Source organism: Saccostrea cucullata, unplaced genomic scaffold, assembly GCF_032062105.1.
Source record: "Saccostrea cucullata isolate Sc308-1 unplaced genomic scaffold, CSIRO_AGI_Scuc_v1 ctg12876, whole genome shotgun sequence".
Taxonomy (NCBI): Eukaryota; Metazoa; Mollusca; class Bivalvia; order Ostreida; family Ostreidae; genus Saccostrea; species Saccostrea cuccullata.
In genome coordinates, this window is record NW_026921548.1 from 1 (window position 1) to 18,513 (window position 18,513).

The following is an 18,513-nucleotide window of genomic DNA, read 5'->3' on the forward strand; positions in this document are numbered from 1 at the left end:
TGATGATTACAAGAAATACAGCTCCAACCGCCCCTCCCACTGCTACAGGTTTTACTGGGTCGCCTTGCTGAAATGGTTCTTGTAAAAAGAAAATATCAAAACTGTCTGATTACAGTGGCAATATGCCTATCTCTTGGCTTGAATATGATTTCAATCGATAATTAAATCATTGAATTTGATTGTGAAGTTAAAAATCCTAATATCACTATATTAAGTTAGATTATACTTCTTTGGTCACATTTAGATCCTTCAAATGACTCCACACATCCATAAATACAAGTTCCATTCTGTATGTTACACGTTTTATTTTTACATTTCTCTGAACACTTGTTCTTGCAGTTCAGTCCATAATTGCCTAAAAGGAATTCTAAACAAAACAAAGGACTTTGTTTAAACGGTAATTATTAGAAATGCAGTTTCACTACAGTAGACATATGATTATCTTAAAATCTCTTTCTTAAAAACGTTTGAAATTTAATATTGGCATAAATGCATAAAACGTTTGGACAACTTATACAATATATTGCATTTTTGTAAAAAAAAAAAAAAAAAAAAAATGGCAAAAAGAAATTATATGTTAAAGTATTTTTACATCTTTAAATATTATCACTTAAAACTGTTTTTCTGCCTGCATTATGATTTTAGCAAATAATTTTTCTTCCATGGTTCTGTTTTGCGTACCTTTGTCACAGTTCGGAGACCCCATCCATCCCTCAGAACAGAGGCATGATCCATCAATACGGTTACAGACATCATGGCATTTATCAGAACAATTATGGGCACACTTGATTCCATAGCTACCACTATCACATGCTTTAAAAATGAATGTACAAAATTCTCGTATAACTATCATCGTAGTTTTTTTTAATGTATTAATATGAAATATAAAGATAACAAACAGTGATCGATGTAAAACAAAAAATCTACAAACAATACAAATATGAGAAGATGGCATAAAACACGAACCCCTAATTATAAAAAAATTGAAAATATCTATGGTTGATATTAAAGAAATAAGGAGGTTCTCATTCACAATATTTATTTAGTCTTTGAAGACCATGTCTTCTAACAAACTGTTAGAATTCTGATGGACAATAATTACCGGTATATACCTATTTAAGGCTTCAGTTGTTTTTTTTAAAGCAAAATTCATTCGAAATCTCTGAATGAAAAGTAAAGCACTTACTAAATCTATTATCTATTATCATTGATTTATCAACTTACAACAGATACTTGTATTTATATGTTGACTCGCATAAAACTTAAAATATATAATTAACAAGCTTGCTTCCATATCATATTCCAATATCACTTTTATATATAGTGTGTATGTCTCGCTGTTTGGAATACTGCCTTTCAATGGATCTTAGCTTTGGCTGTCATGTTTCTTAAAATGGATAGGCCATTTTTAATTGACTAGTCCTGGTCTAAAATAATTTTAAAGAAATAATTCTTTTTCCATTTTAACTAATATCAACAGGAGAAAGAGGAAATTTAAGAAACAAATCTTTTTATGCACTCACTTTCATTGCATACGATTCCTTGAAATCCATCTTGACATCCAAGGTCACAGTGTCCATCTTTGTGATTACAATGCTTTATACCGTGTCGACAGTGGTTATTGCACTGTTTTGTGCAATTCAGTCCATAGAATCCAACGGAACAAACTAAATATAACCGAAACTCTTTATCGAGAATATCATGCACGTCTAATAGGTTGTTCTTATAATAAATGTTTGAAAAGAAACATTTTTTGTTTTTAATTTATTGTTTCATTTGATTTTTATATGAAGTTTCATCAAAATCAACATCAAATAGATCGGTTAGAAAGTGTAGAAACGTAGCGTTTTGTGAGACTTACAGAAATTTAGACTGCATCAGAGAAACTGCATGAAATTCGTCGATATAGAATAATTGATTGTATATTGTTTAACGTCACTCTCGAGAATTTTTCACTCATACGGAAACGCCACCATTTGCCGGTGGAGAGCTGCAAATTTTGTCCTAGTATACTCCTCACTCAGGACCATTGAGCAGGGAGGGATCTTTTTCGTGCCAGCACCTACTGCGACACGGGACCTCAGTTTATACGATCTCATTCGAAGGACCGGTCTCCACGTCCCACAGTGGGATTCGAACCCGCGACGTAAGGATTGACTCCTTACTTCGCGACTCAAGAACAGACGCTCTAACCACTGCGCCACGCGGGCGACAGGTATAGAATAAAATAAATGTTTTGGAAACGTTCTGTCAAGGGGTATTCTTTTAACAACATTCTTTGTTATTTGAACGAAAACTGTGAGTTTTACTGCAATTCTGATTTGATTTCCTTTCACGCAGAATAATATTTTTTTAATTCATTAAATAAATTACATTATTTCACTGCTGAAAATGTAATATTTCCATTTCTTTTTTTTTCTCTGTGATAACTTTATGAAAGTTAGCGGAGTTGATTTTTTGATAATTCCACTGGAATGTAAATTAGGCAGGTCGATAGGTCAGGAGCTAAGGTGGCCTAATATGCATGCAAATCTCGTGCGCATCTATCTCGATCTGTGTCTGACGCTAAGGAGGCTAAATATGCATGTAAATCTCGTGCGGCTGCCTTTGTGTTTGACATCAGTGGGCGAGGACTACTGAAATTGGCATGGGAGTCCTCGTGTAATTTCAATCTATGTCTACATTTACAAGTCTAAATCTAGAATTTTATTTCACAATTAAATGGAAATATAAGGAATCACTATATACGAGGGGTGTTAGAAAAGTTCGCGGACAAGTTCTATTGTGAGCGCGCTATTTCCACGAAACGGTCAAACTTTCCAGATAAAATCGTAACCTTTTTTTTGATAAATATACCAGAATTTGGTGCTCTCTGTTGATTACTGAAAAATATACAGCATTTTTATTTTGATAAAACTTGCTTCATGGAGCATGCTACATTTTGGCATGTTTACATCACAAAGACTCTTTATTAAGATTAAAAATTGCACAATTGTAGCGCAAAGAGATTTATGATATTTTTCCTGCCGCTAAAGTATGCAGGAAACATCACTGGGAGAAATTTTGAACTAAATTGGAGGGTATATGACTGTTTTATAGCCGTTTATAAATGATCAAAGCGTAAATCACAGGCCAAAATCGGAACGTCATGAGTGTCATGGAGCACTGCACTACGTAAAAATTATGTGTTCAGACAGGAAAATGTCTAAAAAGAGATTTAACTGTTCAAGATGCTGCCAGGACTTTCCTACACATACAAAGAACGTTTTCAAATGGTTGTAGCTTCATAATAATGGAAGGAGTAACATTTTGAATGATCAACACCATCGATACTTCAATACCCCCTTATCGCATGGACGTTGCGCTGCGCCTATATGGTTTTGCATAGACTCCATACCTGATCGATTAACTGCATGGACTTTTTTTATTTTTTAAGATCTCAATAATGTCCGAATCAGTACAAAATACATTATAGTAGAAAAGTAAATGTCTTGATTTAGATATTTAATTTTAAAGTAGAAAAAAAGATTAGAAAAATCTGAGGAAATGAAAGATTTATAGAACTGCGACAAAGCTTAACGGGTTGAAATCTGGTTGTCACGTCGCCTTACGTCAAGTGATTGCTCCGTGAATCCCATGACCCCATAGCAGAAAGAGTTGTAAAATTTAAGATTTTGTTATATGGACCTGATTTTTTACATACCAATAAACAAAATGTAGGAATTCATTCAGACATAGGTCATACTTCACAGTACACAATAAATTTTCTGTAATTCAACGTGTCCGCGAACTTTTCTAACAACCCTCATAGTTAGTATAGTATGCCAAGAACAACAACGATAGTGGGAAACATGGGATAATTTATGCATAACGGGCTTCGACCGTTATGCAAATTATCCCATGTTTCCCACTATCGTTGATGCCCTGGCATAATATACATGTACTAACTCGACAGTGATTCCTTAATAAATAAGATTATCCATCTTAACCTAACTGACAGACACAAAGAAACAGAAAAAATACCAAAAGAAAAAATCTTTATATTGTATTAACTCTATGGTATTCAGGGGGTAGTGCTAAAACAATCACAGTCATGTCAAAGAAACACTGTTTATCGTGCAATAGTTATGAACTTTACATATCAAATCCAAAATAAAAATTGGTTAAATTTTATTTAATAAATTTTAATATATCACAATATATCATACTAGGTCGATAATTGTTAAAAGAAAAGAACACCAGTATAAAAATATACCAAACCTCACACCTTTATCACAGTGCTTCCCCGTATATCCAGGTTTACAGCCCGAGTCACAACTTCCAGTTGTTCTGTTACAAGGGACGCCATTTACACAGTGCCCACTACAGTTGTACATACAATCAGGACCATACGTTTCTGCCGGACATTCTGTAAAATCAAACTTATCTCAGTCTCGTTCAATACCTTTATCTGGTGTTTTGAAACAAAGGCAAATATTCCTGTGTCTTCGTAACCAGAAAAATGTGATAATTAAAAATGTTTATGTTCAAGAACTATACCTATCACTATTACCTTTGAGACAAGTTCTTGGAAAAAAAATCAAAGAATTTCTAAAAAAGCAAAGAGTATAGCTAGATTGTTAATAAACATTTATCACAAATCATTTATAGGTAGAAATAAAAAAAAATGGTTTGTGAAGGTTGCTAAAAACGAAACTATTATTCTTTTAAGAATAAAGTAAAAAAAAAGAAGAAATTATCAACCTTTGCTGCAATCACTCCCTGTCCATCCGTCAGCACAACCCTCATCACATTGTCCAGTGATATGATTACAAGGCTTGTTGTTTCTACAATGTCCAATACATGGTGTTCTGCACTCCAGACCGTAATATCCCACAGGACAGGCTAGGTAGATAAAGCGCACATGAACAACATTTAAAAAAAAAAAAATTGATTTCTTTGAAAATAATTAGATACTAGTAAACCACCATACATTCAATCTTACAATTATTACAGAACTCTCCAATCCAGCCAGGTCTACACCCCAGACAGGAGCCATTCACAATGTAACATCTATGTTCTTGAAAGTTTTCTGGACATTGGAGATCACAGTCATATCCATAAGTACTGGTATTCTTACAACCTATTTAGAAATAGCTAATACTGAATTTATGACACTAATTTTTTCTTCTAAATTTAAAAAAATGCGTATGAATCGTCAAATCTTATTAATAATAATATTTCGTGTTTGATTACCTGTAACCTTTACTTCACACAATTCAGTGAAAACGTTTTCAGTTTTATATCCTGGAGGATAATTTACTCCATCCACTCTTTCGTTGTAAAATATTACAAAAAGTCCATGTGTAATACATATAGTATTGAAATCTAAGAAAGGTAATTTTTCCCCATTATGGTAGCATAGATATCCATCCTCTTTTTTAGAAGAGTTAGACACGTAAATGGAGAAGCCAGCAAAACGACCTCGCTGTGTCATAACTGTTGCTAAAATAAGAAATATATGCTATTACTATTTACTGTGTTTTAATATATATTTGTGAAAAGGATATATTAGCAATAACTTAATTTTAAAAAATTCAGCTGATGTAAATGTAACGTTATCACAAAATTGAAATGTACCTTTTGTTTATATCCCGATTTTAAGGTCTTAAAGTTGTTAGAATAAAAAATCTAATGTTTATATGCCTTATAGCTGCAATAATGTAGCCCTATCTTTTCTTTTATTTGGGAGAGGGCTACAGCTCCTTAGGATCTCCATAATCAGAATAAAAATCAGATTAAAAAAATCGGAGAGGGCTACTTAGTTCTCCTGCCAACGACTGTGCTTGAATTTTTTGTTTGCGTGTTTGTTTGTTTGTTTGTTTTGTTTTTTGTTTTGTTTTTTTTTTTTTGTTTTTTTTTTTGTTAAAATAGGCAAAAACAAATACATGTAACATCATGTAGAAGTGAAATATGTCATTTAATAAAGTAATTGACGAAAGAAATCAAACACAGTTAACAAAATACGGGTCAGAAAAAGGGGACTCAAAAACATGTATAGAGTATTGCACCTCTTACGCAAAATATTGCACAATCTACCCCCCCCCCTCCAGCACCATAATGACATTGTAACATGATGTACATAGGAAAAAAGGGGTCAATCAATCTAGAATAAGAATTCAAACCCTGTAATCTTTCATCTATTTCAAGTTGACCTCTTTATAAACATCACAAGATTCAAAACCATAATTTATTGTATAAATTATTCCCTAAACTGCTGCCTGCCATCAAAAAGGTGGGTACCGAAAATGTATCGGCTTCACAGATAAAAAAAAAAAACCAATATCTGCATCCAAACAGTAATCGTATGTTGTTTTAAAATCTTTTTAGAATTTTTTTTTAGCAAATCAAGCGATTCTTGTTTGAAAATTGTCATTTTTAAATTAGTACATAATAATAATTTATATATTTAGTTTACCCACAATTTTGAGCAGTTAAAAAATTTATTCAAAGAAAATATATATATTTCAATAGTCCCAAACAGAAGATACAATATACAACCTTTAAATATAATATGTTCAATTTCTTACAGCATGTTCAAAAGATATTTATCACATTTAAGGACGCTGTAAACACTGCACACTAAAGAGCTCTATTAATAGGGTAGTTTTATGCAGTTGAGTGATCTGCCCTTAGATGTAAGATTTAAGAAATTGTTATTTTCAGATATTATACTTTCATGTAAATTAGTTGAATCTGATTGGTCGAGAAACATTTGTTAAAAAACACTATTACCCGCTGAATAATGAAGCCACGCCCTCAAGCGTAGCAACAGACAACATTGCTTGAGAACGGGTGACATTCCAAAAAATAGCGACTGCGCAGAATTTATGCGCGTGCAACCGGTTCACTGTTATATGTATTTGTATAAAACATTCAGTATAATATAATAAATTTTGCATGTAGTTGAGTGTAACATTGAAAATTAAATTTTCACCCCAAGAAAACCATTGTCAATCGAGGCGCAATCTCGGTTGACAGTGGTTTTCTTGGGGTGAAAATTTTCAATGTTACACTTAACTACATGCAATATTTATATATTAATTACATGATTTGTAATAGATTAAAATATTTTTAGCATTATATAAGACCAAGATTAAGAAATTTGATCAATTATTTTCAATGTAAATAAACAACAGTGATTTCTGCTCACAAATAGTCTACTGACTTTGGAATATTCCTGCGCAAATAATTAAGGCACGTACCCTTTGTTCTAAATGAATGAAAAAGTCTCCATATACATATCTTTATGTGATATATTTTTTTCTGAGTCCAAAAAACAGTTTCTGTTAGTGTTTAGAGCTTCTTAAAACATTAAAACTCGTACATGTATGCTGCTAACGTTTACAATGGTAAAATAAATCGATCTTCATTAAATTCATGCATGCATTTCCACAAAACTTAGGGTATCCTATCCTACTTACCATTGTCTTTTCCACCATAATCTTTAAACTGTATCCTGATACTGTATATACTGTTTATGTCTCCCAGATCTACATACCACCAGACCCACTTGTTTGGATTGTTTGTACCGATTTCCTTTGTCTTCGTACATGTTTGTATGTTTCCATCCATTGCATTTGAAGCAGTACAAGCAGGTTTGCAGTAAGATGTTGAACTTTGATAGGCATTCTTATTTTTTGATAAATCCTCTGTTTAGAAGACATGTAAAAATAACAACTTTTTGTTTCGATATTATTGTGGAGTCATTCAGGTTTTTTTTTTTTTTTTTCTCAACAGATGTAAAATAGTTTTTTTTTTAGTTATAAATTATTGACTGCAAGAATTTAAGTCTATTTTCACGATCATTTTAATTAAAGCATTTCGCAAAATGGGTAGATATATTTTTCATTGAAAATTAAGCCTACATCGACAAAATGAGAAATTTTCAAAAATTAGAAAATAAACTACCCATGAACATCATCAAAATTCTTCTACAAAACAACAAAACTACTTTTAAAAATAATTCACTTAGTGATCCTTTGTTATTTATATAAGTATACGGAAGCCAAGATGACTGAACTAGGTTTTTGATGGAGTAAAATTAAATAAAAGCAGCAATGAAAGTGCAAAAAGTCACTTATTCAAGTAAATGACGAAAAGTAAAAAATATACATCATTATAGGGGGTCAAAAGAGACTAGAAAAATCTATAAAACATATATAATCTTTGGCATCACATTCTGCAGACTCACCCCTTAAAATTAAAATTCCATAAATCAGGCACTGATGTGGACAAAAGGCAAGGATAAGTATCAATTAAACGCGTCCTAAAATTCGTAGTTTATATAATTTCAAGATAAAGAAAATTTGAAAACACGTTTTTATAATATTTTTGTGTAAAATGTTCTAGCAATATATTACTCATTATTATATACATGTTATGGTGTATGTGGATTTTTTTTTGTAGAAATTATTTACTTCAAATCTATGTCCAGGTCCCTTTAAATATATTGCTCTAATAGACCTTGAATTTGACTGTCAAAACAATAAGTAATTTAAAAGTTTCCTAGAATATAATTCTTTTAATCAAATGTCCCAGATTTACAGACAGAGACAAATATATCAATGCGGTTCAACATTTTTTCGTTGATAAAGGGAACAAATGAACAAGAACGCTAATAACAAAGCTATAGACTAACAGAGAATTTGTACTCACCATAACCAAAAATCGTCACAATACTCAGAAACACCAAATAAATATAAATTTGCATGTTGTAGCATTTGTAAGAAAGGAATAAAGAAAAGAACTGAACACTGACCAGGAAGTAGTATGAAGAACTGACATATGGTGGCATATTTTAGCCAAACTTTGATGATTTTAAAATCTTATTTCATCTGAAATATTTTATTTTATTTCGTGTACAATAGTATAAAAAATGAAATAAATAAATAGATCTAAATAAAAATCACAAAAAATGATAATAAACTTTGCTCTAAAGAAGTTTAAGCAGCAAAATGTTCAAGACTGTTCAGGAATGAAAACCGAAAGTAGATCAGATAAGTTCTGACAAACGTTAGGTAAAGTTGTTAAAAAGCTTTAATTTGGTGCTTATTATACTCCCGCTTGAAAAGAAGGAAGACTGTACAATATCTAGTTTTAGATAGGGTGTCTGTCCGTCTGTATGTTACCATTGAGGGTTGCCATTCCTTATCCGCAACTCCTCCTAACTCATTCAAAAAAAAAAAAAAAAAAAAAATAATGAGACTTCATTACACATTGCACATCTTAAAATATATTGCTTTTTGATCAGAAAGATATTTTGGGTTTCCCGAAACAAATTTCTAGCCGGAAAGTCAAGTGAGCTTTTCTAATCAAAGAGTGTCCGTCGCCCGTCAAGCAAGTTCATATCGCTTGACGAAGGAACAGTTGCTACTCATTTTCATCGATCGCGACTTAGATCAGTTGTGGAGTTTATATAAAAGTTATGAAAATATTTTATTCACTACTATCAAAAATTAACAGGCATATACTTTTTGTTCTTTATGTCCCACGTATGTCTATTTGTCTGCAAAAACTTAACCTTTTTAACTTTTGATTGGTTGGGGCTTTGGCTTTCATATCCTTGTGACAAGACCCTTCTTTGAGTACCAATATATTTGACCTCTTTGCCTTTGACCCACTTTTTCAAAATTATGGACGGTTAGGCACTTACAATTTGCACCCTCTGCTCTAAACGAGTTCGAACTTTTCTTCTTTTAAAAAAAAAAAACTTTAACCTTGGCTATAACTTAAAAAAAAACATCTGATGTTTCTAGAGTTCTGCGTTTGCTCTGCTCGCAATTTCTATTGTTTCAATGGTTTTCTGAGATTGCTTACGTGTATTCCTTTTACAGAAATTAAGAAAATTACTGAATATTAAAGATGAAGTTATTTGTTATGGGAAATATAAATTTAAGTCATTTTGTCATAAAATTTTGTTAGATTATTATGTGAAGAGATGGTATACAAGTCATAAAAGTTATGCCGATGGCAAATTATCCACATATGTGAAACTCAAACAAAATTGGGGTTATGAGAATTATTTATCAGTTGTTAAAAATTTTCATCACAGAAAATTTCTATGTAAATTAAGAATTTCCTGTCACAGATTACAAATTGAAGTGGGAAGATTTACCAATATTCCTCGAGAATATCGATTAATAGATGTAATTCTACCAACATATAGATGATGAAACTCATTTTTTTTAATAGCATGTAAAAAATTTGATCATCAAAGAAAAGAAATATTTCAGTTAATTAATCATAAATTTCCACTATTTTCAGCTTTAGATGATGAGCAAAAACTTTATTATTTGTTACTCAATACAGAAGATAAGGAAACTCTTAATTTTGTGGGCAAATTTATAAATGACAACATGTTATAATAGTATTAATCTTTTACACATACATGCATATTTGATGTATTCCTTTTAGACAGGATTATTGTTGAAATGATTTATGTCAATTACTAATTGTATAATGTTCTGCTATTCACTGGCTTATCTTTTCCTTATTATTGTTAACAATCTCATACTTGTCTGTTATGGGCTCTAAATTAGATATAAAATGTTCTGTTCTGTTCTGTGGCAAGTTTTTTTGTATTAGGTACCAACAATAACCTTTTTTTAACTACTTTATTTTGACAACTTCAACCTTGGTCACAACTTTTGAACAGTAAGTGTGCTACCACATTCTTGGCTTTCGTATTTCACAGATGTATTTCTTGTGTCAAGACCGGCCTTTTATTTGGTACATGTACCAAATGCTTCCTTTTCCCCTTGACCTTTGACTTCGATTGACTTTTGAAAAAAAACCCAGCAAATTTGGCCATAATTTTTGAGTAGTTGCTGCTATAGTTTTCGGTCACATTTTACATTAATGTGGATTGGCAATCCGATGAAGATAGGCATCTTCCCAAGATCCTTTTGATAAATTATTAACAGAGTTCAATATCCTCTGATTAGTCGTTTTTGTTACGGTTACTAAAACATGCATTGTTACTACGTATACGAGGCACTACAGTCGATCTTGGTCTTCGAGGTGGGGGTGTTACCAACCAGATATAAGACGATGATTGACCATCATATTTAGCCATCAAACTGTCTCTAAACCGAATTTATATGTTCAATAAACAACATTTCGATTAAATTAAATAAACCCTGAAGAAAATCTTCTTTTTCTAGTTAACCTCCAATCGTATAATTATATCTTCTACAATGGGGGCAGTTCGAATGAAAGCATTTGCCACATATTTTGTGAGGTGACGTCAAGTTTTACACAGTCCGCAATTAATTTGTCACATAGCAAACGTGCTCGCAGTTTTCATCAATTCATTTACTCAAGTCCTTATGAATTAAATCTAAATTATACATGTACTATACAAATGTTTATCTTTAGAAAAAAAAAAAAATTCTAGAAAAATTGCAATATACATGATAAATAATGATTTTTATTTTAAAAAGAAAAATGTTTCGTATCATTTCAGTTCCTTGTTCTCAGTCAGAACATATCAAATTCACCTAAGCCTACCATTTAGAATGTAAACAGACGGTGCAGCTGTTAGTCTTGGTTTGGGAGTTATCTACCTTTTGTTTACAATCTCCAAAAAAGAGAGATGCTGTACACTGAATCAGGTATCAACCATTTTAATAAAAAGGTAAGTCGATGCTTTTGTTCAAAACATGCTATGTACACCTGCATACTTGATACTTTTACGTGTTTGTGCAATGTTATAGAGTTGACAGAAAACATCAAATATTGCCTAAGGGGCCTATATGTACTTCGCTAACCAAGGCCGGCAAGTATCTGATTCGTTTACTCTCATCCCCAAAGAAAGATGACTGAGGGTAAACGAATCGGACACTTGGCTTGCGAAGATGATTTAAAGGAATTATTTAACACAGACCGTAGTCCTTAGATCGTATATGAAAGTGAGTGGACCAGGGAAAAAAATAAATTGCCTATGAATATATCCGATTCCCCAAATCCTATCCCACGGATAAACGGAACATCATTCTACTATGGAACATTAACCTGCTACATTAGCCTAGCTTTTACTGAACATTCTCTGTAGCTAAAAAATACTATTTTCTCTCTCTCTCTCTGTTTATCGCGAATCAAGGGGGGGGGGGGTTGCAACCCCCGTACATACACCCCTCGAGCTCCGTCCTACAGCTGGATACGTCACAGTACTGAGTAGCCACACCACAGGCACTGACAAACTGTTCATTTCTTCTGAAAGTGTAAATGAGTGCGTTTCTGAAAGGGGGGGGGGGTACTGAGTATAATATTCAGAGTTCTACATATCTTAATTTATTTCCGAAACAATTGCCTGTGAGCAACACTGCAAAGATCACTACTTTGCTTTAATTGATTTTTCAAATAGAATATAGCAATGAAATGAAAACGCTTATTTAAAGTACAGGTGGCATATTCAAGTCTTACATGTATAAGTTATAGGCCTAAACTCAAGCTCCAACCGTACGTCTCCCTTTGCTTTTAGGTTTAATATATGCTAGAGTTGTCTATCTTGTTTTATGTTTCGTTCCTAAATTTCATTTAGAAATGCTTTATTTAATCAAATTCATAAGATAATTTGATAAGTAAAATACTATTGACATACAAGAACTAAATTTTTACCAGTTAGGAAACCATATAAAAAGAATTTAATAACATCTTGACTTTTTCCAGCATGTTTCAAGTATGTTCAGGAAAGGTAATCAGTAAATTTGGCATATTGTACTCGGTCAGGCAATATCAATGTCGTTTATATAAACAAAAGGATAAAAACTTGATCATAAGGTTAAACAATAAAAATGAACACATAAGAGAAAATGTCTTTATTAGCACAAAATAAAGATTGATTCACTCTGTTTTTTCGAAAATTCAAAATTAAACGCTAATTTTATAATACTTCTTGTGACAAAAAATGACAAGTGCAAATATTATATGAAGTCTAACCACCCTTTTCTAATCATACTTACCTGGTGCAGGGGATACCATGATCAGCAAGGTGGTTCCCCCAGATCGAGGCCTTACCATTGCACTCCGGTTTGGCTGAAGTCTGCGATAACCCCAAATGCGGGTTACTCGGGCACGTAATTTTTTAGTGTAGGGGTCTGCGTTCGCGCTAACCCCTGATCAATTTTAATAAAAGTATCGATTTCATTCCACTTCATAGGGTTGTAATAGTATCACTCTTGAAAAAAAAATTATACACTTCTTGTTCATGGAAAAAATCTTCACAACTGATTATTATACTCGTTTTAATTTAGTTTTATATACTTCACATATTATATTCATATGAAATTACGATTGAACAAAAAAGTATTTTTATTATGCGCCCGAATCGAAAGATCCGAGGCGTATATTGTTTTTGTCCTGTCTGTCTGTCTGTTTGTCTGTTTTCTGCAAACTTTAACCTTTGTCATAACTTTTGAACCGTGAAAGAAAGACACTTCATATTTTATCCGAGACGTATATTGTTTTTGTCCTGTCTGTCTGTCTGTTTGTCTGTTTATCTTTTTGTCTGTTTGTCTGCAAACTTTAACCTTTGTCATAACTTTTGAACCATGAAAGAGACTTCATATTAAATTTTGTATGCACACTTCACTAATAAAGTTCTTTCAAATGAAACCAAGGTCAATGAACTTGTGACCTTGACTGCGACCTATGTGCTAAAAATAATTTTTTCTGCAAACTTTAACCTTTGAAGTAGCTTTTGGACATTAAAAGATAGAGACTTTATATTTGGAATGCATACACCACTTATTAAGCTCTTTTAAATGACACTAAGGTCAATGGCCATGTGACCTTGACTGTGACCTTTATGCTAAATATAGCTTTTTTGTCGGAAAACTTTAACCTTCGACATAACTTTTGAACGAAGAAAGATAGAGACTTAATATTTGGCATGCATACTCCACTAATTAAGCCCTTTCACATGACAGCAAGATCAATGACCTTGTGACCTTGTGACCTTGACTATGACCTATATGCTAAAAATATCTTTTTTAAACTTTGTTGCCTTATGTAGACTTATCTAAATTCTACCTATACTACAGCTTTACAAATTAAATGATTTTACTATCGCGATAAGAACATTTGGACTCATATGAGCACACCAAAGCACAACTACGTACGGCATATGTGTTTATCTGGGCTAATACGAGTTAAAATATTGTTTGTAAAATTCCAAAATACAAAATGTTTGTCCTTGAAACATGAAACGTGAAAATCAAAACAACAACCTATAGAACCTGTAAACACAGGCACATGCATGACGAGATACTTATTTTTCTTATATAAAAATGATAAACCCAATAGGTATGGGGTTATTTTTGGATTTATAATGTCAGGTACCTGGGCCTGAAAACTAAAATTCATAATTCAAATTTTAAAACATAACTCTGAAAAGTTCTAATTTGGGAAATTACGATACCCACTACCATGTTGACATACAGATACAAGGTATGTATGAAGTAGGTCTAAAAAAAATATTTTAACAATATATTGGACCTGATTTTTTTATACAGCGATTTTTTTTCTTAATCTACTTTTCGCTTCATATCTACTTTATCTACAACTTGAAAGAAAAAAAATAATATTAAGAAGATTCTTTATCCCCCTCCCCCATTTTTAAAAACTTAAATATAAGTGCCATTCATAGAAACACAGTCTGTATGAGAATAAAAATGTATTCTTCTGAAATATATTTAATGACTGTCAGTTGATTTCAGTTACCCCCCCCCCCCTTTAAAGTCAATTTAAACTTTCCTATAGAACATAGGGATATAATTTTGCCAATACTTCAAGTAATAAAAAATTTATGAAAAAAAGACTACGTCATGGTGACAATGACTGTTTTAAAATATAATAAATTATTTTGGATATTGAACACATTTGCATTTTTATTCACTCTTTGCAGACCTGTTTAGAAGCAATTTCAATCTGTGGAGTTTAGAGAGGGAGTATAATTTTTTTAAAATTAAAAAAAAAAAGAAATACTGTATAGTCATTGTTTTTGAATGGACAAGATGGCAAATTATCGTTGTTTTCAATATATAGATTTTTTTTAAATTAGATCTTTGATCCTCTGGACGGATGCATTTCAGCGCTCTAGACGCTACACAAAACTGTAGTACAAAACTATACAAAGCAATTTAGTTGACGCACATCAAAGATCTTATTTTAATTGGATTGTTAAAAATTATATATATTTTGTAAATATTTATTTAACTTTAAACTACAATCCTGTTACTTAATGAGTAATATAATTATGTTTATATGTATGCAATTTTTAAGTTTTGTGAATTTAATTTAAAAATACTGTGAAGCTCCAACCAGCCAATAAAAGTTTTTCTCAGTCAAGGTAAATCTTGACCTGAAATAATCGTTATAATTAAGAGTTATCCATCTTGGCTTCCCTTTGTATCTTTTCCTTAAATGAATAAATAAAATGAGAATTGAGCTAAATTGCATTATCATTACAGAATTTTAAAAATATGTTGAAAGAAATTTATATTACATAAAAAAAACATAGGGACTTGCTTTAAGTTTTAAAGCACATACTTGCATTAGAATATGATTTTGTTAATGTACGTAATAAAATATTCAGGAAAGATAATCGGTGTTGTAGTACATACAAAAACCAGACAAGCTAGATATAAGTAATATATTTTATTTTTTGATACCCGGAAAAAAATTTAAAATATTTTTACACCATTAGCAAAAACATAAAAACGTAAATTCAAAATTTAATTATTATTGGTGAATTTAATTGCATTTTCAAAAGAAAAAGTGCTTTAATTTGCAGTTTTTAAATTTTACCACTTTAAATAATCCTTAGTCAAGTTATTATATATACCTTTATAGCCCTATTCAAATCATACTTACCTGGTGCAGGGGATACCATGATCAGCAAGGTGGTTCCCCCAGATCGAGGCCTTACCATTGCACTCCGGTTTGGCTGAAGTCTGCGATAACCCCAAATGCGGGTTACTCGGGCACGTAATTTTTTAGTGTAGGGGTCTGCGTTCGCGCTAACCCCTGATCAATTTAAATAGAAGAACGGACTGCTTTTAATACCACACGGTACCCGGTATTGTTTAGAAATACATCCTTATCCAATTCCTTGTTAAAATCGTTAAATATACTCTTTATATTTTAGTTACTAGTGTATATATTTCACATAGGTTTTACGCTATAAAATTTAAAAAAAAAAGAAATACATGTATGTTTTTTGAAAGAACAGAATTGGCAGGGTCTTCATCATGGCTTATAAATCAATTTTTATCTGATCCAGGGAGCTCCTGGCACCCCAGGTGAATATATATTTATGAGGGTCTCCGAAAAGGTATTACCTCCACTTTTTTGTTAATATATTATTGAAATTTAAAATTGAAAAAAAATTATTCGAGTAATCCTTCATTTTTTTTTCGCTAAATAAAAGTTTTTCATACGTATTGTTTCAGGGGCCTATATATACTAAGTATAAAGGTCCCTGATGTGTATAATTTGACAAAATCTCTGTTTAAAAAAATCTGTACGGAAGCCCATTTAGGACTTATCAAAAATATTTTTGAATTCGATATAACAAATTGTAGAATTTGTTAAGACGAATTCATTATATAAATATTTTTTTGGAATTCGTTATTACGGAATAAATCTGTTATAACAGATATCTTAAATTTGTTATAAGTTCTTATAAGGAATTCAAATAATTGTAATAACGAATTAATTCCCTTCAAACAGATCAAAATCGTTATTACAATTTTTGAATTTGTGATAAATTCACAAATACTTTTCTATAGGCCCCAATTGTCAAATTTGATTAAACGACTTAAATTCGTCATTACAAATTTCAGAATTCGTAAATACAAATTGCAAATTCATTTTATCAAATTTAATCTGTTATAACAAAATTTTGAATATGTTGTAACGACAAATTCGACAATTCGGTATATCGAATACAAAAATATTTTTGATAGGTCCTAAATAGGCTTCCGTACTTCGCTTATAAGGCCTATTTGTTATGTTCTCGGATACAAAAAAAAAAGAGACAAAAATAGTATTTGAATAATGCATTTCTTATCAGAAGCTTCGTCAAAAATTATATAATTTGTTAGAATGTTACAGTTATTTCTCTCCTACTTTTAGCCAACCTGAGCTGAAAGTTGGAGTGTGTTTTTCTAGTGTCATCTATTGTCATTTATCCGCCTGTCTATAAATTTTCATATTTTCAATTATCAAGAACCACTAAGTCAGATTAACCAAAATTGGTACAAAGCTTCTTTTGGTGAAGGGAAGTTCAAATTGATAAAGCGAAAAACCGAGGTCCCTTCTAAGGAGAGATAATCAAGAAAAGACAAAAATAGGATAGGGCCCTTTAAAAACGACTGGGCCAAAAAAAACCTGCAATTTATGTGGAGGCATGCTAAGGTATTGTAGATTCTAAATTGTTCAAATCATGACTCTCTGAGGTAGGGTGGGGCCTAAATAGATAATATAATTTTTACATTGAAATATAGGAAAAGTCTATAAAAATTTCTTCTCAAGAACCATTGGGATAGGAAAACTGATGCGTAAGCATCCTGTGATAGTACTAATTAAAGTATTCATTCTAAATTGTTCAAATCTAGCTGCAGAATTGTAGCATTCCGAAAAAAAATATTTGACAGACCGGATTGTCAATATGTTTTTTCGGAGACCTTCAGTTCTGCAGCTAGTTCAAATCACTACCCCCAGGACAGGACGAGGCCACAACAGGAATCCCAGTTTTACATTGAGTATACATTGAGTATAATCTTCTGCAACAACCAATGGGCCAGTTAAGCTGAAACTTATTTGGAAGCACCCTGGGGTAGTGTAGATTCTAAATATTTAAATCGTAACTCTCGGGCTGGAGGGGTCCATTGAAATATATATCATGAAAATCTATTAAAAATCTTCTCAAGAACCACTAAGAGCGCGTTTGATTTGTCTACACCATACTACTCCCGGTGTAGACAATTTACACCTTGTAATCAAGTGAAATTTGGTGTAGTGTAGCATATTCAATGTGGACGTCAACATTTCAACCAGCTTAGGGGATTCTATTTGCAGAAGATTTTTTTTAAATATTTGTTACGAATGTGAACAACTTTTTAAATCCTTCAAAAACGAAACAATTTATGAAAAGACAAAGAAATATTTATAAAACATATTCCTAGCCACCAAGGCAATCCTCTATACAAAATATTTAGCCATAGTCTAAAATATTAAGTAACTTTATCAACCATTAATTCTTGCCAAACTTGTTTATTTTTTATTTTACAAAATACCAAGCGTTTCAATTTTTTTTCAAAAAAGGCACAAAACATGGTCCACTAAATTACTTTTATCACAATCAAACTATCAAATACTTGACAACTTAAATGCAGTAAAATAATTCTAGCATTTGACAGCCATATCGAATTTTTGGTGCAATTCCCTACACATGCCCTGCACGTGTAG

The 18,513-nt window shown here is 31.8% G+C and overlaps 1 protein-coding gene and 2 non-coding genes across 3 annotated transcripts; 2 read left to right on the forward strand and 1 right to left on the reverse strand.

The window, feature by feature from the left end:
* Positions 1-6: 6 nt before the first annotated feature.
* Positions 7-8,796, reverse strand: LOC134260302 (multiple epidermal growth factor-like domains protein 11; the record flags this gene model as incomplete). Its single annotated transcript, XM_062742871.1, has 10 exons — positions 8,698-8,796; positions 7,464-7,691; positions 5,236-5,484; positions 4,985-5,122; positions 4,744-4,884; positions 4,268-4,408; positions 1,524-1,667; positions 682-813; positions 227-367; positions 7-78 (listed from the first exon to the last, which is right to left on the reverse strand). Coding segments are annotated over exons 1-10 (1,441 nt in total), but the record flags the coding sequence as incomplete, so codon positions are not given.
* Positions 8,797-12,996: 4,200 nt separating this feature from the next.
* LOC134260303 (U1 spliceosomal RNA) lies at positions 12,997-13,160 on the forward strand. Its single transcript, XR_009990514.1, has one exon. It is a non-coding gene; the product is annotated as a U1 spliceosomal RNA (small nuclear RNA).
* Positions 13,161-15,907: 2,747 nt separating this feature from the next.
* On the forward strand, positions 15,908-16,071 carry LOC134260304 (U1 spliceosomal RNA). Its single transcript, XR_009990515.1, has one exon. It is a non-coding gene; the product is annotated as a U1 spliceosomal RNA (small nuclear RNA).
* Positions 16,072-18,513: the final 2,442 nt, after the last annotated feature.